Source organism: Eleginops maclovinus, chromosome 6 (genome assembly GCF_036324505.1).
Source record: "Eleginops maclovinus isolate JMC-PN-2008 ecotype Puerto Natales chromosome 6, JC_Emac_rtc_rv5, whole genome shotgun sequence".
NCBI lineage: Eukaryota > Metazoa > Chordata > Actinopteri > Perciformes > Eleginopidae > Eleginops > Eleginops maclovinus.
Genome location: NC_086354.1, coordinates 20806121 through 20828384, shown reverse-complemented (window position 1 = coordinate 20828384; position 22264 = coordinate 20806121). Strand labels below are relative to the sequence as shown.

At 41.6% G+C, this 22264-nt stretch overlaps 2 protein-coding genes across 7 annotated transcripts in view; one reads left to right on the top strand and one right to left on the bottom strand.

The window, feature by feature from the left end:
• Nucleotides 1-7690, top strand: part of zfyve9a (zinc finger, FYVE domain containing 9a) — a 30199-nt gene extending 22509 nt beyond the window's left edge. For 4 of the 5 annotated variants that reach the window (XM_063884986.1, XM_063884983.1, XM_063884985.1 and 1 more), the window contains exons 14-19: nt 2140-2290; nt 2467-2547; nt 3227-3389; nt 4172-4277; nt 4469-4645; nt 4819-7690. In XM_063884986.1, coding sequence (XP_063741056.1) covers nt 2140-2290; nt 2467-2547; nt 3227-3389; nt 4172-4277; nt 4469-4645; nt 4819-4980 — 840 coding nt within the window. In that variant the 3' untranslated portion in view covers nt 4981-7690. The other variant, XM_063884987.1, reaches the window with a different exon arrangement.
• Nucleotides 7691-7764: 74 nt separating this feature from the next.
• Nucleotides 7765-21929, bottom strand: cc2d1b (coiled-coil and C2 domain containing 1B). Of its 2 annotated transcripts, none has more exons than XM_063884988.1 (26): nt 21862-21929; nt 21452-21583; nt 21174-21315; nt 20339-20442; nt 19719-19832; nt 19097-19243; nt 18074-18392; nt 17189-17307; nt 16348-16426; nt 15520-15603; nt 14919-15061; nt 14617-14689; nt 14260-14399; nt 14061-14184; nt 13133-13293; nt 12351-12476; nt 12082-12140; nt 11787-11903; nt 11500-11573; nt 11155-11213; nt 10992-11043; nt 10675-10774; nt 10501-10591; nt 10276-10398; nt 10137-10186; nt 7765-9933 (listed from the first exon to the last, which is right to left on the bottom strand). In XM_063884988.1, the coding sequence occupies exons 2-25, from the start codon at nt 21512-21514 to the stop codon at nt 10175-10177; spliced, it is 2625 nt and encodes an 874-aa protein (XP_063741058.1). In that variant the 5' UTR covers nt 21515-21583; nt 21862-21929; the 3' UTR covers nt 7765-9933; nt 10137-10174. The 2 variants fall into 2 exon arrangements, with proteins under 2 accessions (XP_063741058.1, XP_063741059.1); XM_063884989.1 differs by having other exon boundaries at nt 19097-19240.
• Nucleotides 21930-22264: the final 335 nt, after the last annotated feature.

Sequence of the window (22264 nt, the reverse complement as noted above, 5' to 3'; positions counted from 1 at the left end):
GTCTTAGTTGATTGTTGATTGACCGTTGCTGTTGATTGATTTTGTATTGTTTGTTAAATATAAATAAGAAGAACGTTTTGGTACTGTTTATAGTGATTGACAAGAAAATATTGTTTATTGCACATGAAAACAGGAGGCACTTCCCATTACCATTGATCTGACATTGAGTGTTCATTTACTATTGATTGTTTATTGGAAATGCACTTACTAATGAATTTACATTTATTATTAGATTTTATTGATTGACTGACATGCCTTTTCATCCTAAATAAGAAGCACTTTTTTAGTTGATGGTTGACTTTTTGTCCATTGCTGCTTATGTTTATTGATTGTTATTTTTCGTGATTGATAATTGCACTTCTTTATTGAGTTACCACATCTAAAAAAAAATGACTTAAGCAATATGTTTTGTAATAACTTATGTTTGCAAATAAATCAACTAAATACCATCAAAATTGATGTTGGGTGTTTTGGTGGTTTACAAAAAAAAAGTTAAAATGTACATATTTGGGTTTTTTAGGTGTAAATTTTCAGCGGTCACTAAAAGGTTAACACTTTCTTTTCCAGAAGGATTTGTATTACCTGTCCTAAAGTATAATGAAACATACCATATATAGCTCTGTCTCATTGATATATGGCCAAAATAACTTATTTTGACCATTCTGTCTGGATTTTGAGGTCAAATGTCAAATTGGGCAGTGAAGACATTCTACTCTGTAAAGATTCTATAATTTTCTGCAAACGTACAGGGCATAATGAATTGACCATAACTTTTGAGCAGAAAATGATAAATTGATTCTGTTTTTTTTCATTGAGTAGGGGACAACTTTGCTAGTCTGTCATATACTCTATGTTTTTCCCTATCTACAACAGAAAATAGGGAAAAAATAACATTTCTGTTGAAATCTGTAATTTTTATGATTTTTTCGGATTAATTTTGAGCATATTTATAAAAATAATTATGCTACCTTTACACATAATTATTTATGTTTTATACCATTTTAAAGTGCTCTTTCTTCTGATTACAATGGTGTGTATATTTCATCTCTGCCATGTAGTATGGCCACACAGTAAGGTTATTTGTGCCATGAGGTCATCAAGTGTGGAAAAAATGGAATGTTCGGGGCAGTCAACAAAGGGTTAACAAGGAAAGCATTACATATCCTGTTGCAGGGAAAGGGTTCAGGTATTTGTAAGGGAACATGAAATGCAGTCTTTACTTTCTTAGTTTTTGTTTTTATTCACACCAGAGTTTGATACACCGCTTTCACACACGCCAGACTTGTTTTCTTGGAAGCTCTCTGAATCTTTTTTACTCAAATATGTTTGACTTTAAAGCAGATTCTAGAAAAGGAGAGAAGGCAAAGATGTCTCATGTTTCCTATGAAGCTTTTTCCTCCATAATAATAAATCATCCCTCTAACGAATGAAACCCTCTACCAGACTAATGACATCAGTGGAGGAGGCTCCCTTTAAGCTCTCTGCTCATCCACACACACACACACACACACACACACACACACACACACACACACACACACACACACACACACACACACACACACACACACACACACATACATGTTCGTTCTGTGTAGGTGATGTGTGACGAACTCTCCTGGGGCCCTGCAGCTGAACGGTAGGCGTGGGCGAGCTATAACGCTCCCTTGAGGGTGTGAATGAATGTCCGACCAGAGGAAGTGCTACACACGAAGAAGAAGAGGCAGAGAGCCGCGATGAAGAGCTGGTTGTAGCGTTTGGCGGCGGCTGCACCGACAGATGGGAGAGCAGTAATGTGAAGTGGGGACCGTTTCTCAACAGCTTGCAGACGAGCGTTCCGCGCAGCAAGTGGTTAAAGCCCTCCAGATTCTCACTTTTTATTTCTGATTCGAGGAGGGGCGGCTTCAAAGACAGGCAGGGGATTTAGCAGAATTAGCGTGTGGATCTTTCAACCATTCATACCCACCCCTGTCGGCGTCTTCTTCACACAATCTGTGATCTCACCGCAGTCTCATTCCACTCGAGGACTTCACCCACGATCCCCCTGCAATTAGGCTTATCCAGGCGGCCTCAGGGTGCGTTTACTGACACACAGCAGAGGGCAGAATAATTAATCATGGGTTGGATTTGTCCTTGCAGCTGATGAAGGCCATGAATAAGTCCAACGAGCACGTGCTGGCCATGGGGGCGTGTTTCAACGACCGGGCCGACTCCCACCTGGTGTGTGTCCAGAACGATGATGGCAACTACCAAACGCAGGCCATCAGCATCCATCACCAGCCCCGCAAAGGTGCTGACACACAAACACATCCATTACGTTTCCCTTTCAGCTCGCTCTGTCTGGCTTTAATGTCTGGAGCTCTGAAAACCCTCCTCCTGACTGTCTGATGCTACTTTGTCCTGCTCGCCTGAATAGATTGTTGATTTGTGACGTTCAGCTGAAGTTGGGATTGTTTTTCTCTACAGTTACTGGAGCCTGCTTCTTTGTGTTCAGCGGCGCTTTGAAAGCCTCGTCGGGCTTCTTAGCCAAAACCAGCATTGTGGAAGGTGAGAAAAGTAACAACAAAAAACATGTTGGCTGAAAAAAGGCTGTGGGGAGACATTTTGGAAGCTTCCTCACAATGCTCTCGGTACACAGGAAGAATAATTGGGTACAAATTGTCCAAATGAGATTGTTGCGTTTTGTGCTGAAGTATATTTGATTTGCAAGGTATTTTACTTCCTGTAATATCCAAAAAACAGACATCCACATCTGGTTGCTTGATCTGTTAACAGCCTCAATATGTTTTATATCATGATACGCAAGGTTGTCATCATATTTCCCACCTCTATCTGCAACTGACAACTGTTTCACCATCAATTATTCCAATGGTCATTTTTTTGTTTAGTCACAATTATCTGAAGCCTGAGGGAACATTCCACAAACTCAAAACATGAATTAACAGCAGTAGAAAACGGAGAAAGAAGTAAATCCTCCCAGTTGAAAGCTGAAAGTGCTTTATTATTGTACTTCCATAATGCTTTTGGGTCTCAAAATTTGTCTAGAGAGGTTGGGTTGGATTTACATGCGTCGTTACACCCATCATGACGTTATCTGATCTTCGCGTTAAATCGGCGACATTTCCAAAGTATTAATTGCGTCTGGAAGTTCTTGAGTAATTGACTCGCAGATAATTAAACTCTTTGCTCCCGCAGTAATCCTGATAATGGATCTTCTCCTCCTCAGACGGTGTAATGATCCAGATCACAGCGGAGACAATGGACTCTCTACGGCAAGCCCTGAGGGACATGAAGGACTTCACCATCACCTGTGGGAAAGCGGACCAGGAGGAGAACCAGGAGCTGGTCCACATCCAGTGGACGGAGGACGACCACAACTTCAACAAGGGGTGAGAGGGAGGGGGGGAAGGGGAACAGACGGGGAAAGGGAGTTATCTCACAGACAATTGAGCTGATAGCTTCCCCGCCGCCGCTTTACTACTTAGCTATAAAAGCTCATTATGCACGCTCTGGGAAATCCTCCGCAGGGAGTGTTAGCCGGGTGGAATGATGGGGTTTGATGTGGCGCAATCAATTTGACGGCAGTCTTGATAAAATGTGCACATTTCAATGTGACTTTAACCATCGGATATAACTGACAGCAGACACTATATCACTTCAGCAGAATATTAACCCACATCTCAGCTGATAAGTCACTCACCATTCTGACACTCCTCCGGCCTCCTGCACTTTGTTTTTGTTCTTTATAGAGGAGGAAGAAATAGAAATGTGTATTCTACCACAGAAGAACATTAGCTTCAGCTCTCCAAAACACAGAAAGCCGCTCAGGACAATGCATCACATAGAACAGACACGCCACTAAAAGATATAAATAAAACAGAATCTAAAGAGGCAGTTCGGGGATTTGGAAGAAGATATTCTAAATCCTTGATAGGCTTTACTGATTTGTCTGTGCCAAACTTAACATCTGGCACAGAGACGGCAGTAAAAGCATTTTAGATGTCTCTTTCGGTGAACACACAGCACATTCAGAGTGAAGGAAAATAAACAAAAACAAGATGAAAGTTGTCTGACTCCGACCTCACCCACTATCTTCGTCCAGCGATCTCTAACGAGCATGGACCTGAACGCTCTGTCATAACGCTGCTGTTTTCTGTTTTTGCTCATTCAGGGTCATCAGTCCGATCGACGGGAAGTCCATGGAGTCCATCACCAGCGTCAAGATCTTCCACGGCTCCGAGTTCAAAGCCAACGGAAAAGTCATCCGCTGGACAGAGGTAACGCACTGACGCTCATTCACTGGTTCACCTTATTTTTGGCACGCTATACTATGACTCTTTCAGACTTATCTGCATCACTGTACTTTACTACAAACTGATTTTTTCTCTGACTGGGTTGTTCGTCTTGGTTCCAAACAGAAACACAGCCTTCATTTGTAATCTGGGTTATTTCTCTTCCTGTCTCTCAGGTGTTTTTCCTCCAGAGTGAAGACCAGCCCAGCAGTCTGAGCGACCCGGCCGACCACAGCCGACTGATGGAGAACGTGGCGAGAGCGTTCTGCGTGGCGCTGTGTCCCCACCTGAAGCTGCTGAAGGAGGACGGCATGGCCAAACTGGGCCTCAGGGTCACGCTGGACTCGGACCAGGTGGGACTCTGATTATTATACATATTATAAAATATGTATGATCATGGCGTTGAGTTGGACTGTAAATAAAACAAAAGGACAATACTGTGTGTAAACACTCATCATTATTTTAGAGACCACATCGATTGACTCTGGTAGTGAGGATCCATTCTAACATGTTGTCCCGGTTACAGGTGGGCTACCTGGCAGGAAGTAACGGGCAGCCCCTCCTCCCTCAGTACCTGAGCGACCTGGACAGCGCTCTGATCCCCGTCATCCACAGCGGGGCCTGTCAGCTGAGCGAGGGCCCCGTCGTCATGGAGCTCGTCTTCTACATCCTGGAGATCATCTCCTAGGAGCTTCGCCTCCAAACACCGTTTGCTTTCTGACGTCATCTCCCCCTCACCTCCCCTCCAGCCGTTTGCACTTCACAAGAGCCCGGAAACTGTGGCGTGCCGGCGGGGTAGCATCATCACGTCAAACCTATGCATCCAGCCGCCAGGTTCCTGCTCCAGGGGCCGCCCGGGGCCCGAGGAAGCTCCCAGCAGGATCGCCTGAACCTCAGCTGACAGGAACCCTGATCTCTGCTGGTCCTGTGAGGCGCTGAGCAGGAAACACGCACCGGGGGTCGGACTGACGACCACAGTGTGTCACAGCGCCCTGAAGAGTATCACCCCCCCCGGAAGGATTTAATGGCGTATTGATTTACATCATTAAATAGATGTGATGTGGCTTCTTTTACACTGATTAACAGAAAAATACAATCAGTACTGACCTCTAGAGAATCATCATCAGTCATTTAATCAGCCAACCTTATTTATGATGAGTCAATTACAAAAACAAAGGAAAATAGTAAACCATAAAGAGATCTAATAAAACAGAAGCAATACCATTACAAGTATTAAGCAAATTAACTTTCCCTTACAGTATTATTAATGATCCTAACTGAGATGTATAATAAAAGGTATGTAATAGGCCTTATATTTGTTACAAATACGGTCATTTGAGAAGTAAACATTGGGAGCTTTTAGAATGTTTATCCTGGAGTCTGGTCTGATTAAACAGAAGTTGTCTCAAGTTCAGACCTAGCTTCACTTCTGCTGCACTTTATTGTTATTATATTTCGCTTAGCCTCACATCTTCTGTCAGAGGTGCAGAAAATAAGGACTTGCCAGACTGATTATTTATGATGACTCTGTTCTGTTGGTCAGTGAAGAAACAAAAGCCACTTTAGATGTTTTCTGAAGTTGTACAACAATGATTTCCAGGAGGGTGGATACTTCACAGGCTGTGTTTGTAGCTCACGTCACGGTAACGTCACTGTGGCTCCTGAAGCTGTGTGTAGCACGGAGACTCGTATCCACTGCTGAACAACACCGGACTTTTCCTTTTGCAGCAACGTTAAAACAAAGAACTCTTTAAACGGTCCGATGAGGAGTTCAGAGGTGTGTCTGTGTGGTGGTTGTTATTTTCTGTTTTGCACCGTGGTGCTCAGTGCCTGCAGCAGCGATCGTTTAGCTTCACCTCTGTAAGCTTTATCAGCGAACACCAGAGGCTTCACTTCAGTCACCTGTTGGAAATGATTTTGTAAGCGGCATCCTAACTGCATCTGTAGCCTCCAGAGATGAAGACAGAACTACTAAAGAGAAAGCCCTTAGAGCAGACGGCTGATTCAAAGGAATAAAATAAAGCTTTATTGACAAACTGGATCTGAACATAAAGCTGAAGAAGGAAATCAGATTTAAATCTCATCAATCATCAGTGCTCGTTGTTTGTCCGCCACTCGTTGAAGATGTAAAGTTATATTAACGGTATATATATATAAATAAATATATATAAGAACTGTATTAAATTGCAGAAGCAGTGCACTGGATTCTAAGCCATTAACAGGAGAGCCAGAGCGATGCCGTTGTGTCCTGAAAGACGTTTTTATTTTCCAATGGCAGAAGAGAAAAGTGTTATTAAAGATCCTGCAGAAACAAAGAATTGGATTGGACCTGAAGCTGAATGTATTTCGTCTCTGCAACGTATCATCCTTCCAAAATCCAGAAACCAAGAACATCCCACTAAAGACTTTTTCAAAAACGTTTCGTAGGAACCCTGCAGATTGTGTGTCGACACACAGGTCTGCTCTGGACTGCGCTCTCCTGCAGCATCATGGACCTGGGAAAAATTAAAGAATGTATTCCTCCTGTTTCTGTTAAAAATCTGCAACATGTCTTTTGTTTCTGGCTAGACTAATCACCAAAAACCACCGTGTCATGTCCAAATGCTCTGTACAGTTTATCTATCATTCTGCATTATGGCAATTCCTCCAGTTTTAAATCATGCTAATATAAAACCAGAAGGGGCTACTCAAAAAATGCTGTTTGGTAATACAGTTTTTAAAGCAAAAAGTCGTCATCATAAGTGAGAATCAGACAATCACATGGAAATCTGCAGACGAGCCTTCTGAATTAGACCCGTAGCAATTAGTTTATCTCTCAATTTGAAGTATTTTAGGAGCTCCTGTAGCAGAGTAACGTTAGCTCACTGGTTCTGGGTTTATTACTGTGATCATACCCGAGCTGGTGCATCTCAATCACTGTGTCTTCACTGTGTGACGTTCATCTGACGAGGAGACATGAGGATCTCATTTCTCTGACCTTCTGTTTTCTGTTCTGTTACCGTTTTCTGACGTGTGCAATATGTCCTGAATCCAAAAGAAAAAAGGTGCAATTTGTTTGACTGAAAAAGTAGCATTTTGTTTTTTTATTCAGTTGTAAGATGTTACTCTCTAAATTATAACACTGCATGCAAACGAGCTTGAAACAGTGAAGAGAGAAAATCTACTTTGCGTTTTGACAGTTTTTCGTTTGTGGATGAAACAACACAATGAATCCACTCCTTCATAAACTGGGTTTTGGTAAAACATCTTTTTTTTTTTAAATAAGCATAAGTCAAAAATGTTTGAAAAGCCAAAAACCCTGTGCATCTTCTGTTTCTTTTCACTACAAATGTCAAGAAAAGTGGTCTTTATGAAACAACTGTAGTATATGTAAAATAAAAACTTATAGAAAATTGAAATTGGTGTGAGTGGTTTAGTGTTTACCTTGTCTTCAGGTTTAATTTGAACTGGAATAAAACACGACGATGCAAAATTAAAACAAGATTTTTTTAATTGGTACATTTTGAAGCAGGATAGGCAAATTCAATCAACAATTTGAAACAAAATATAGCCTAAATTCTGTTTTAGATTAAGTAAATATAATCAACATGACATCATCTTTCTTTAGAAACACGCATAATGTTTTACCAGAAATTAAAAAGATGTTTAAAGTGTTTTAAATATTTCCGCCCATGTTTACAATAAACCTAAAATTGCTCTGAAGTTTTCCTAAGAAGGAGAAACAGTAATGTGGCGACCACAGTAACGTTAGGCAACGGAGTAATGTCGCAGAGGTAAATCTGTTGCTAAGTGTTTATGCACTTGGCTCAGTGAGTCGGTATGGCTTCTTGTGTCGCATTGATTGAACATTTAAAGGGTCAGTTCACTCACATCATGACCAAAAACATAGATTTCTCCTTCCTCTAACAGCTCCATGTCTTTCCAAAAACTATCTTCTGGTTATTCTTCATTAATCCACCCGGTAACAAGTGCTCCAATAAAATTACTTCATTATTTTGTTATGAAAGACATGTTAGCTAACGGAAAAAGTACGCTTAACCAAGTTTAATCCTGTGGTTGTCATTTTTGAGGGGCTTTTTGTCCATAAAGCTGAGATTGTAAATTCCTTATTGTCCTTGAACATTATTTAGATGTTTTTTCGTTGCGTTGTTTGAGCAGAACAAAGTCAACCTTCATGTGTTTATGGATGCAAAGCAAAGTAGGAAGATTAAGAAGATAGGAATCCTCCCTGTAAGTGAACTGGCCTTTTAAAATAATGGAGATGCATAGTTGGTAAAGTTGTGCCTCACCTTTTAAATTAATAGTGGGACATTTTGATGAGAGTAATCCCACTCACGCAAGCATATTTCCCAAAACGTCAAACAATGAATCCAACTGAAATGTTGAGAATAAGATCACCCAATCACGTTTACTAAAAGATGATGTGCTGTAATGGATGTCTGCCTCGGATAATTAGCTTCCTATATGATTAAAGATCAGCTCAGTTTGTACTAGTGAGTGTAAACAAGACAAATATCAATCTAACGCACCTAAAGCCGCGGAGAAGTTAGTGTGCAGTTTAGTGACCGCAGTGACAGAACACAGACGGTGCCAAAGAGGGAGTGTGCTCTTTATAATAGTTAAATAAATCGTACCTTGGCTTGCTCCTTTAAAACATAGATGAGAGACGCTGCATCTGCCAGGGTTCTGAAGCTGAAGACAAGATCAATTGTGTGGGAGGAAATGATAAAAAGAGTCCCAGTTCGGGTTTTAAATGGGTATGAAATAATAATTAATGATGCCTACAGTAGATGGCGGATGGCACAGAAGCATTGCAATGTGTGTGTGTGTGTGTGTGTGTGTAAGAGAAGTTTTCAAGCTTAACTTAAGGAAAAAACTGTTAAAGAGTACACCATGATTAGAATATTTCACCCCCTCTACGACGGGTGACTGAAGCCAATTGTCAAGCATGCATTTAACCTTAAATTGACTATTTTAGGGCGGATTAAACGTGTGTCGCTGCTCCCCTCTCCACTGTCAGTTTCTCCAAATTTGGGGCAAACCATTCGCCACCCACTGTGTGCATGTACCTCATAAAACCCACTAAGAATCCCTCCTTCACACTCCGCTGTTTCTGTAAGGTTTGGCAGCGAAAGAGCAGATTTCAGATATGCAGGATTCGACAGCAACAGTGATTACTTTGGTATTAGTGCATAGTTGCAGTTCTCTATACCAGAGCTGTAATAATATGAGGAATATATACACATTCTTCCATATATTATAGTAACATGTCGGGCAGCAGGATCATGTTAGCTTCACACCGAGCCCCTCAGCAGACGACACACAGGAGACTCTTCTGGAATCTGAAAAGGATTCCTGCAAGTCTCCCCTGATGCATCACAAGCTCGTGTGATTCAGCAGCAACGACACAAAGCAGGAAAACAACAAGTACTTTTGGTCCATCAGCAGGCGTCAGACTGAAGACCAGCTGACCTACCGTAAACCGTCTCCATGTTACTCCCGCTCGTGTCTCGCAAAAGGTGCAAAAGTTGTATAAAGTCAGAGACCCGTGTTGCTCCGAGTCGACTCTGAACAGCAGACCGTCTTCATCACATCACAAACTCTGTCCTCCTCCGAGTGTTTTTGATTGAGTTCCTTTAATCTGCAAACAAAGGAATTATCAGTCAGGTGAGTAAAGGTATTTAAACACAGCCTGAAACATTTAGAAGAACTGTTAACTTCTCATCATGTTCGATAAGAAGATCAACACTCCTGTCATATGCATTAATGGTGTCATCATCTCATCTACCCCTTTTTCTGTCTCAAACACTTAAATTCAGACAACTTAAAGGAGAAGAAAGTTACCTTCATCTTGTGAATCATTCCTGATCTTGCAGCAGCATCTAAACGAGAACCTGGGAGATAAAAAGAAACAACATCAGATGTTTTTACACAATCTCCAATGTGTCTATTGAAAATATCCCAACTGTATATTTAACGCTACCTGTGACGAGTCGATCACCAGCCAGCGCTCTGTGCTCGACTGCATGTCCTGTCCGCTCAGAGGCTCCCGCAGCCGGACCTTCACCTCAACTCGCCCTCCTGTCGGCTTACGGCCGTCCATCACCTGAAAACACACACATGAAGGTTTTGACTTACAGATATTTATCACATCTCGAATACCCCATACATTGCTTTTATTCGTGGTGTTGTTTGATCTCTAACTCACCTCTACGATCTCCCTGATTTCACTCTGAGTCTCCAGTTTTTCCAGCTTTAGCAGAGCCGCCCCGATCGGCTTGTCGCTCCGTAAGAAACCTCTGAAACGATAGAGAGCACCACATCAGTGCCGGACTGCAGCGGGGGGGGCTTTGCCTCCCTGCAGAGCGGCTCTCTGACTCACCCTTTGTGCAGCAGCTCCAGTTTGAGGCCTTTGGTCGTCACCAGCCTCCTGAAGCCGCGGTGGTTCCTGTTTATCGACAGCGTGAAGCTCTGCTTGTATTCTGGTTTGAAACACACGAAGAGATGAAGCCTCATGAGACTTTACATATCAAATATTATTAGAGACATAAACCTTTTATTCACATGATCTGAAATTGTTCAAAAATAAACTTTTCTATAGAAACAAAATCTATAAGGTGACTCAGAATCAAACCCTTTTTTTAATCAGGACAGGAGAGACTGGGAACATACACAGCCCACCCAGATGTTGAGTCTCACCTGGAGAGTTAGTGTTCTTGATGACGGCTGTTCTGTGTTTCTGCGGCTGCTCCTGGAGACAACAAATCAGAAACAGAACACTTTGAGGAGAGAAGTCTCATTTGTAGATCTCAGCAGCCTGCGGTGACAGGGAACATTAAAGCGATATGTCAGAGGGTCTCACCGCGCTCGGGTACGGGAAGTCAAACTTAATGTAGGCGTCCAGGTCGTTGGGCTGGATTCCTGAAGGGGAAACAGGAAAGACCTTTTGGTTAATTACAAAAGGTCATAATGACATCAAGTTAAAAGGTAGGAGCCAGATGTTCCAACATAAAGACAATGATTGTAGATTTGAAGTTTGACTAATGCCTTTTTTTATTTATGTGACACAGCAGACGCTTTGTAAACTGAATTCAGGATGTAAAATACCACTTCTGTGTTTTCATACATTTTTTTCAGTATTCGCAGACAACCTGTGGACATACTGTCCTCTGTGTAAGGACTAAAAGGTGGAGACTTTTGTTTTTACCACTAGGAGCAGGAAGATTCATCCCTTTGACGATCACAACAACCATGTCAGTGCTGCTCAGGTCTGGAAATATCCTGAGAGCAAAGAAAATGATTAAATAAAGAGAGGAATTGCTTTAAACTCTACATGAAGTACAACAAAACTGTCTGACTGTGACAGATTTACTCAATAAATCAAACATAAATAGACAGCCATTCATTTCAACTTTCTTTGACAGCGGAGGATTGCCCCTTTCACTCTGATCTTTTGCAGTTTAATCTAACTGACAACTAAAGCAGAAGTCCCACCTGACCGTGTGAAAGGATCTCTCCTCAAAGTGATGTTTGGGAGGAGGCAGACCTTTGGACTGAGCGAGCTTCAGCACCTCCAGACTCTTCTTACAGCTCTCCGCCATCTTCTCAAACCTGCAGCACACACACACAAATACACAGGAGACATTGTGAGACATTTTCTGACAATGTATAAACTGAATAATTACATAATTTAAATAAATAAATCATCTATTTAATCTAAGTATCTATTTACTTAGTCCAGAATTATATATAGATCTTGGAGCTTGGATGTAAACTGCTGTAAACTCACTTTGTTGTTTCGGTGACGTTCCCCAGGTGTGTGAACTGCTTGGAGTGAGTCATACATTTCTACAAACAAAAATGGAGAAAGAAAAGGAACAATACATTCAGACAGCTCAAGGAAACAGGACATTAAAAGATATATATAATATGACAATGTATTCAACTTCAAGAAGAGCTGTGGTTGTAAAAAACAGACTTTCTTCTCAAGTCTTAGAAATGTTAATATTATGAATAATAGTAGAATGGAGACTTCCTCCTGATAATCTGCAGCTTTACCTCGTACTGCTCTTTGAGGATCTTGGCCAGCTGTGTGTAGAGCTGCTCGGCTTTCTCTGAGATCTGCACGTCGCTGTGATGAACTAGGATGAAGTCATCGTCTTCATCACCGGGGGGCGACGGCACCTACGGGACAGCCGTACAGAGAGGACGGCTCAGATATATGATGTGTGTATTCTGAGGGAAAGAGGCACTAATACCCCCTGAACCTCCACTCTAGTCTTATTTAGTTATAGCTGTACATAAGTATTATAAATGAGAGATACAAGTGATGGTGAGGGGTTTTAAAATGCACCTTTGGATCATTCAAAACATGTTTTCAGAACCAAAGGCATATCGAGAGTAAAATCAAGGCTACATTTACGTGGAAAACAAAGAGCAGTGTTTCCAACTCTCCTCCAATGAGAGTAGCTTCCACTAGCCGTAGAAGTCATGCGTTTATTTGCATGTTGTTGTAAACATTGTGCATCAGTTTGAATAAAAGCTTTATGTTGCAGCGAATGAGAGCACGGTGTAAGAGGAGAGAGGGAGCAAAAAGTATTCCGAAAAATAATCTGAATTGAGACACTTTCCCAAAAACAAGACACTGTATTAATCCCACATGTTTCTTAAACAGAGTCTGGAATAAAACCAGCTTAATAAATAAAGCCGTGAGATCAGTTATACTATTCAAACAGAGCAAATCTAACTTCCTTTATTTTTGAATTATTGTGTGAGATTTGGAAAAAAAAGTCAGTCAACAAAGCAACCAAAGTCAGAACTGTGAAGGTCCGGTAGCTCACCGTGCTGATGTCCACCGTCCTGCCGCTGCGAGCCGCCTCGATCAGCGGGTCGAAGCCCTTGGCGGTGCGCAGGAGGATCTTGGCCTGCTCCATGTCGCTCTTCTGCTTGGCCTGCAGAGCCGCCTTCATGTACTGCTTCTTCCTGCCCTCCAGGAACTCCACTGGAGGACAAAGAGACAAAGAAGACATCGGATATAAACAGCGACAGGTGGATGTGTGCAGAGGTGCTACATGGGAACAGTTATGGTGCTCTCGATGCAAATAAGGGCAGGGTGATGTTGGCAGGAGTCCAGCATGAAAACACAGGGCCTGTCTGCAGACACACACCTCATGTTTCATAGGTGATGATTCAGAGGGATTATTTTAGTTTGAGTCTACATATTACTTTGTTAAGAAAACTCCTACTTACTGTGCATTTCAGATATTCAATTTACTGACAGATCACGACCTTTATGAAGCTGGGAACAGATCATAATTGGCCTTCTTACTTAAATAAATGACCATTTAATCATATAGGTCACAGGTTCATTCACTATCCATCAACTTATCCAATCTAATTCTTTTTGAAGCTCAAATTAAAACAGTTTTTATGCATTTCTGATTGTTTTTCTCAGTTGTTTTGTTGGTATATTATTAGTTTTCTTCCTTAAAATCACCCAACTCATGCTAGATAAAGAAATAAAACCATATCCTCCGAGGAAGGCAGCAGCAGGTGATGGTCTGACTGAAAGGTTTTGACAGTTTTGGTCTTTTGTTTAGTTTTTTTCCCCCTCTTATGTCAGAGAGCAGCTAACGTGCTGCTTCAGAACCCAACGTCTGATACCTCGAACATCTTCTCTTGTTTTTATTCCTCGCAGATATTAAAAGGACTTCTATGACCTGCTTCACAAGGGGCTGATCTCTCTGGTGTTTCCTCTCCAGGACTGACCTGTAGCTGAGAGTCCCTCCCTGACGGCTGTTCCTTCAGGTGAAGTAGAGGAAGTCCTCTTCCGTTCCTGCGCTGCGGCGGGGACGTCTAACATCAGCTTCTTCGGCTGCGCTGCAGGCTTAGTCTGCAACAAACAAAACACTCCGTCAACAATTTGTCCACAAACTCTAAACACATAAATGAGCTACAGATGAGCCACCTCCTCTTCCTTCTCCCCGTCTTCTTCTTCATCAGCTATTTCAGTCGCATCAGTGGAGGCTATTTTATCGGCTGCCTCCAGAGCAGCAATTAATCCCTGATCCGCTCCCGCTGGCTTCTGGCCCGGGATCGGAGGAAAACCTGAGAGATAAAAGATCATTCTCATTAGAGTTTCTTAAACATTAGATTTAGTCTTTTGGTCAAGTACAAGACCTTTGTCTTAAAGCTCACTGGCAGCTTTTAGAGTGTAACAGTACACAGTAACACCTCAGGACAACAGGACTGGACATTAAATCAATTTAACGGAGCGGAATATGGCTGGGAAATTACACAGAAACCAAAGACGAAAGAATCTCACCTGGGGGAACCGGCAGCTCCTCAAAGTTCACCGGTTTTCCTGCCTTGTGAGTTCGGATGGCACTCTGATATTGCTGCAGAAGGAGAGAGGTAAAACTATTCAGAGATAAGACTTGTTACCGGAAAATGCTACAAGTACAGTGTTTGAAGAGCTATGAATGCTTCGTCCATTTCCTGGTATCAAATGTCTCCACTGGTTTTCTTAATCACACTCAAAATTATTTTTTTATGTCATTATAATACTTGATGGTAAACGTTTAGCATGTAAGAGGCAGAAAGATCAGGATCAGTCTCTCCTCGTACCTTAGCGATACGGTCGTGCATTCGGGCTTTGCGGTCGTCTCCAGCAGCTTTGGCTTGACTGGACGCCTCCACGTACTTGGCTCGTCTCTGCTCCAGAGCCTCCAGCACGTCTTTGGGAGCCGATGGGGGGGCAGCGGCAGCGGCTGAGGAACAACGACAGTGAAATAGTTTAAGGTGAATACTGGCTTTCTCCCAATGAAAATGCTAACATGCTGATGTTTAGCAGATATTCAGTTTCCCTATCAGCACTAAATACAGAGGAGATCTAAGGGGGATGGGAATGTCATTTCATTGGCCTGAATTTAGTCATCAACCAAACTATTTGAGATATGGAAAAATTGATCTGATGTAAATAAATAAAATCTCATCACATCACAAACAGTCTTGAATTTATCGTCTATATTTGTTGAACAACTTTGTAATTTGAATGGCAATCCATCCAGGGATTGTAGAGAAATGTCAGTCTGGTTTTCTGCTGTAGTGGTAAGCATCAAGCTGACATTTGATGGTTAATCTGAAATGCTGATAAGAGAAATAAGGGATGCTGTATCACCGCTCTAATCCCATAAAAAGAGTGACTAAAAGCTGAAGGTATTCCCACCTGGAGCAGAGGTAACTGGTTGGGTGGCTTCTATGTTTGGCCCGCAGGAAGCTTTCTTCCCGGGAGCAGAAACTCCTCCTGCAGCTGAAGCCCAAAAACACAAGATTAATACAAACACTCAGAAGCACACACACACACACACACACACACACACACACACACACACTCAGGCTTCTGTTTATTAATAATATGAGATTATCGTACTTATTAAGAACAAATCCAGGGGGCATATTGTGTTATTTGGTAAAGTTAGCTGAACAGAGTGGCTGCCTGTCACCTGCTATCATTATGACTTCTTTTTTTTAAAGTTATTTTTGGGGGGCTTTTTGCCTTTAATCGGACAGGAGAGTGACAGGAAAGTGGGAGAGAGAGTCGGGGTGGGATCCGGAAAGGACCACGGGTCGGGAATCGAACCCGGGTCGCCGGCGTACGGTGCAGGTGCCCCAGCCAGCTGCACCACGGCCGGGGCCATCAGTATGACTTCTGTCGGGTATCGAGACATATTTCTTTCCATCGCTTTCAAACGCAATAGTAATTGTTTTTGGGAACAGCATCTTGGGAAAAGATGTTCTCTTTGACAAAGGATTGATCAAAAACTAATTTTTAATCCCTTATTTTTGATCTTACTTTGCCTCAAAGGATCAAAGAAACCCAATCAGTACACCTCTTTAAAAAAAAGCATCTAGTGGTAGAAACACTAATCAAACACTTATTTCTCCCTGATGACTTCTGCCACTTATATTTCCTTTTATTCCTCCTGTATATCACCTTGAAATCTCGGTTTTTTAAAAGAGATTTGGTTGTGTGTTGTACTCTTCTGTTCCTCACCCTGATCTGGAGATGGGGGGAGCTCACTGAGGTCGACTGCTTGTCCTTTCTCCAACGCCTCGATCATCACATCGAACCTCTGCACCAAAAAAAACACAACAAACCAAAACTCTGTCAAACATAAAGGCGGTTCTGTCTTGTTCCAAATTGTTGGCATGTTTCACATACTCCAGGGAGAAATTCTTCTGACTCAGACAACAGACTGCACGAATATGGAAGTGTAACTTTATGCTAGCAACATGTAACTATCATTTATATCATTTTGTGAAGTTCATTGTTTAAATATTTAGAAAATGTAGCTTTAAGAGACACACACACATCTAAATTGGTTCATTTTCATGACTAATGTTAGGTATATGAACTGAGACAAGATGTTGATATAAAGAAAACAATAAGATCTTAAATACTAAACGTTCTTTAGCATTAACCAGGTAAAACAGCATGTCTATTGTCACAGCTGCTGCTACATTCCTACAGCAGAAAACTGCATTGTTGCTTCATGTAGCAGCGGGAACAAGTCTTTATTATATTCATACAGCTTGTAGAGAAATATAGGAACATAAAACGTAACAGACAAAATCACGGAAATGATTTTACTCCCTAAAAAGTTCCACTTCTGCAAATATATGTGTATTTAATCTAAAGGAAAGGACAATAGAGATTCATCTTGCTGTAAGTTGTATGTATTGAGTTTATTTCCCCAAACAATTGTGTTCAGTGGGGAAGAAATGCTGGCACCCTACAGAGAAACCAGTTTTTAGGAGAGTCACATGTATTCAAAACACTGCAGATACAAATCTGTGAGAGGAGACACTGTCCGTCCTCATGTCCACTGACTCACCTTGCCGGTCTTGAGGTGCAGTCTTGCTTGCTCCACATCCCCCTGCTTCTTGGCTCTCAGAGCTGCCATCTTGTATTCTTTCTGTCTCTCCAAAAGCAGCGTCCTGGTTGCCTCGTTCGCTGTGAATTCACGAGGACAGAAACGCAGAACCGTTACCACAATGAAAGAACCACATTCATCCTGTATAGAGAAGCTTACAATGCGCTGTGAGCATTGTGAGGTTAGGTGATGTCTTTTCAAAAGAGTCATGTATGTCTCGATTTTTGAGATGAGAAAAATAATCTGAAATGTTTAAAAATCAACATTTAGAAAAAACTCAAGAAATCTGAAACAAAATCAGATCTTTTAGGAAAAAAGCGATAAGTTTGAAGTCGGAAATTCTAAAAAAAAACGAAATTTGCAGAAAAAAATCTGAAGTTTAAAAAGAAAATTAAAAGGAAAAGAAATTAAATGTTAAGAATAAGATATCAGAAGAGGATTACATACAGGAAGAAGTTATAAGAGAATAGTGGGACATTTTTAAAAGTCGAAATTTAGAAAAAAAGTGATAATTTTTAGGAAAAAGTTATGTTTTTTTAAATGGTCGGAAATGAGTCATTGCATCCTGTCTCTTCTGCAGTGATCATTCTAAAATCTGAATGTCACACCCCTTAAAAACACACTGTAGTCACTATCTGCTCTCTGAAGACACTAATAGCTTCACTTTAACTTTGTTTCGCTGGTTTTGCAATTTGATTCTGTGCTTTGATTGAACTGGGGATCTGAGGGAAGCGGGCCGGTGTAACCTATTACCGGGTTTTAATTGTAAGCTACTATCTTGTACACTTGTATTGTCACATGAATATAATCACTGGTATGATTTTATGTAATCCGTCTCACACTGACCATCAGTGAGACCGGTCTGAGCTCTGTCTGCAGGCTCCTCTGGAGATGGGACGGTGCTCAGAGGCAGGGAGGCGGAGGGCTTCTCTTCACTGCTGGGGGTGATGATCTCCGGAACAGCAGGAGGTGGCGTCGTGGCCTCCGACCCCGCCTCCTGATCAGAAGGAGAGGGTTCAGGAGGCGAGGGTACGGGGGGAGGGGGTCGATGGGGAGCAGCAGGATTAGAGGCGGCACTCGGGGCTCCAGTGGCGACAGGAGGAGGGATCTCTGCCTCGTTCACGGGTCTCCCTTTTTTTACAGCAGCGACCATCGACTGCAGAGTCTGTTCAGAGCAACATCACCGTCAGTATCATCTGCACTTCTATACAAATTATGAAGAATATTTCACTGCACTACAGTCATTCCAGGCACAAATTTCTAACAAAGAAATTAGTAAACATCTTAAATCACGGGTTTTGAGAACTGATTTAATGACAAACAGCACGGTGTCTTTCCTTATGAGCTGAACTGTATCGTCCTACAAATCTGTAGCTGTTGGGCATGTTTAGTGCTGCTCACATAGTTTAAAGAAAGGCCTTTATTGAATAAAAATAAACTGCTCTTATTTGGCTCTTGAATATGAAAAAGTTTGAACATAAAAAGTTGTACTCAGAAATATATTAGACAATTCCATCCATCCATCCATCCATCCATCCATCCATCCATCCATCCATCCACCCATCCATCCATCCATCCATCCATCCACCCACAGTGGGGGAAATAAGTATTTGATCCCCTTGCAACCAACAAAAATTCTGGCTGCCAAGGACCTGTTAAATAAGTCCTCTCGCTTTAAGAAAGTACTACTGATATCAACTCTTTACCTGGATAAAAGACACCTGTGCACAGTCAATAAATCAGATAACAAACTCTCCACCAAGAGCAAGACCAAAGACATCTTGTGGTCATGTTGGAGCTAATGTCCAAGAACATCAGGGACAAGATTGTAGACCAGCACAAGTCATGTATTGGCTGCAGTATTCTCACCTTCAGACCACGATCGAATCTCCTGGCTTTGGAGGTCTCCCCTCCAGCTTTAGCGTTTTGTAAAGCTGTCTTGTACATGACGACTCTCTCCTCCAGGGTGTGCTGGAGGCTGCCGGGGGCCGCCGAGGAGACCTTTACTTCCTGCTGCTTCACCAAAACAACAGACAGGTTCAGTCAACATTGTCTGAAAACAGCTGGTAAACCTACACTACAGGTCAAGTACTTATTCAGAATTTGGGTCATAGAAGTATTTGTTTCGGATAAATAAAACATATCAATATCTCATCTTTATTCTCTTTTCACTGCGAGCCACAAACGTGTTGTGTAGGTTTTACCAGGGGGGAAAAGCGTGTAGAAAGGAAAGTAGATTTACTAGAAACAGCGGAACATAAATACCTGAGGTGCATCTTTTCTACCATATTAGTAAGTTCAAATAAAACATTTATACTTTACAAACACTGGGGAAAAGGGGGATTTAAGATAATTAGGCAGCTAATAATGTACACCAGCAGAAGGCAAGGACGACACATTTTCCTTTTCTTGTTACCAGTAGCTAACACTTTGTCATGTATTTTGGTGGCTGACGGTGTAGATGTGCCAGAGAGCAAACTGTGTTTCGAACCTGTTTCAATGTGGACTCTGGTGTTTCAGCTTGAGGAGATTCAGCAGTGGCAGAAGATGGGGAGGAAACATCATTCTCAGCTTCCTCCTCACCCACCACTTCCTGTAGCTCTGCCTGATGAGGAGAAAAATAAAGCAACTGATCAACATTTGCTCGTAAATCTGAAAATTTCACGTAATTTAATACTTTGTGCTACTTTATAGTTCTACCTCCCTACATCTCAGAGGGAAGCATTTCACTTTTTACTTCACTATATATATTTAAAACTTTTAGTTATTATTAAGTGATACGTTAAGTCAAATACCAGTTTAAAAAATATATATATATTTAATGGAGATGCCTTTCATGTAACCCAAGAAGCTAAATGCATAACAACATGCTAAGTACTGAGGTCAGTTGATATTTGTTACAAAACTGACACATTTGGAAATACAACACAGCTCTGTGCCACTGTTTTTCAACATGGTGTACCTACTTTAAGAACCAATAAATAGTTCACTTGTGTACAAACCATTTCAAACCATGTGGCTGATTGATAAAAGGCGACGTTATCGACAATCAACCACAACCAACCACAGATCCTCATGAGGGCAGAGATAAAAAAATGCAAAACAACCAACCAATAAATCTTCATCGTCCTCCAAGTTACTGTCATCTTCATCGTCATCGACATCTCGCATACAATCGTCAGCCATTTTTGCGATGTCTTCCATGGGCAGCGGATCTACAACACAAACATGGTGCCATGTAGTCTGGGTTTGTATGCAAGATTAACAACATATACTACATGGTAATATAGTATTCTTTCTTATTCTTTATTAGGATCATGCAGTAACATACGTAAATGTCATTCATTGCAGGACATTTCTTGGTCGAGTTGTTGTGGGAAGGATTTCAGAAACTCGTAAGCATCATAACTATACATTATAGTGAAAAGCATGGAAATAAAGGATGTTTAGTACCAACAGACAAAAACACTTCCCATATTTCATATTCTTATACCATCAAAAAACTTAAAAGGAGAGGATAACAGTCTTTTGATTCACAAGGGAGAAAAAGTGTTACAGGAAGGGCCTTTTCCATATCAACATGACACTCCTGCACAAAGAGAGGTCCAAAGGTAAATAAGTTCCATGCTTGGGTGTGACCAAAGCCGTAGCCTGCTGAACAGATCTTAGACGTATACAGTGATGTGGAGGTCTGTCCACATGCTCGGATCATATAGTGGATTACATGCTGGCAAAATGTATATTGGGGTATAAACTGTAAGGTCAGCAGATAAATAAAAAGGAAATGGAAGTACAGAAATGCTGAAGATGTGTTTTGAGTGTCATTCATTCTTGATTTTCACTCAGTATCTTACTTGATAAATAAAGTATCAAATTTCAATATCAGCCAAGTGAAAGGTCATCAGACCCTGCACATATTAGTCCATCATGACATATAAACACTCACTTTTCCCCTTCTGCTTGGCTCTCCCTCCAGCAGCAGCTTTATTCCCAGTGATAGCAGCCAGTTCAGCCTCTAAATCCGGGTCGTCCAGATTCCCCTCCATACCCATCATCTCTTCAGCGTCCAGATCTACAAACAGACCCATCTGAAACCAGAGAGTAATAGATAAACTCCCTCCCTTTGGCAGCTTGTATCAAGACAAATCTTTACATAAACATCCTGATCAGTGTTGCTGTTGTTGTTGTTGTTGTTGTTGTTGTTGTTGTTGTTGTTGTTGTCACCTGCTTGGCTGCAGCGGCGCCTTGGCCTCTGGGCTGCGGAGCTTTCTTCTTTTTACCAAACATGTTGTTGTTGTTGTTGTTGTTGTGGCTGGATGTTTAACAAGCCCAAACGCGACACTCCAGAGATCTAAACTACAAACACAAGCACGTTTAAATGATATGATTGCTGCAGTGTAATATCATGTGTGTGGTTGCAGTAGTTAAAGTCATGTGAGCGGTTGTCAGGAGGCTCCCAAACAGACAGTGAGAGGTAACCCAACTGACGGTTGTGTTAGCTAGCTGTTAGCTAACCGTGATTCTCGCCTCTAACTCTTAAAGTTTGTTTACGAGAAAGATGGCGACTGTTAGTGTCACAGTTAGCAACCATTTCAGAGAGTTGTATCCAGCTCTAAAAGCGTGAGTGTCTTTACCTGCTCTTTCAGCACTTCATCAGATACTTCTCAGAGGAACAGTTTCATTTCTGTGGGTTGACTTTGATTGCGCATGCGCAGAACAGGGGAAGCGTCCAGGGCTATTTTTAAAGGAGCAGCCCTCAGTTCTGTCTGCCAGGCGGCCCTGAGTGACCCCCCCCCCCCCATTCACAAAAGATTGGGTCTGATGTTTGAAAAGAAGAAGAATACATTTGCCTCATTTACTGATGATGATATCGTTTATTTATAGATAACTTCGATGCAATAAGTCTGGTAAAAGTACTGTTTATTGTTTTTGTCCAGTTGTGTTATACCATTATTTCCACAAATGTTTCAATCCTTAATGTTGTGTATCAATTATCTGTTGCTTTCTTTGTGCCAAATATGAAAAGAAAGCCTTGAC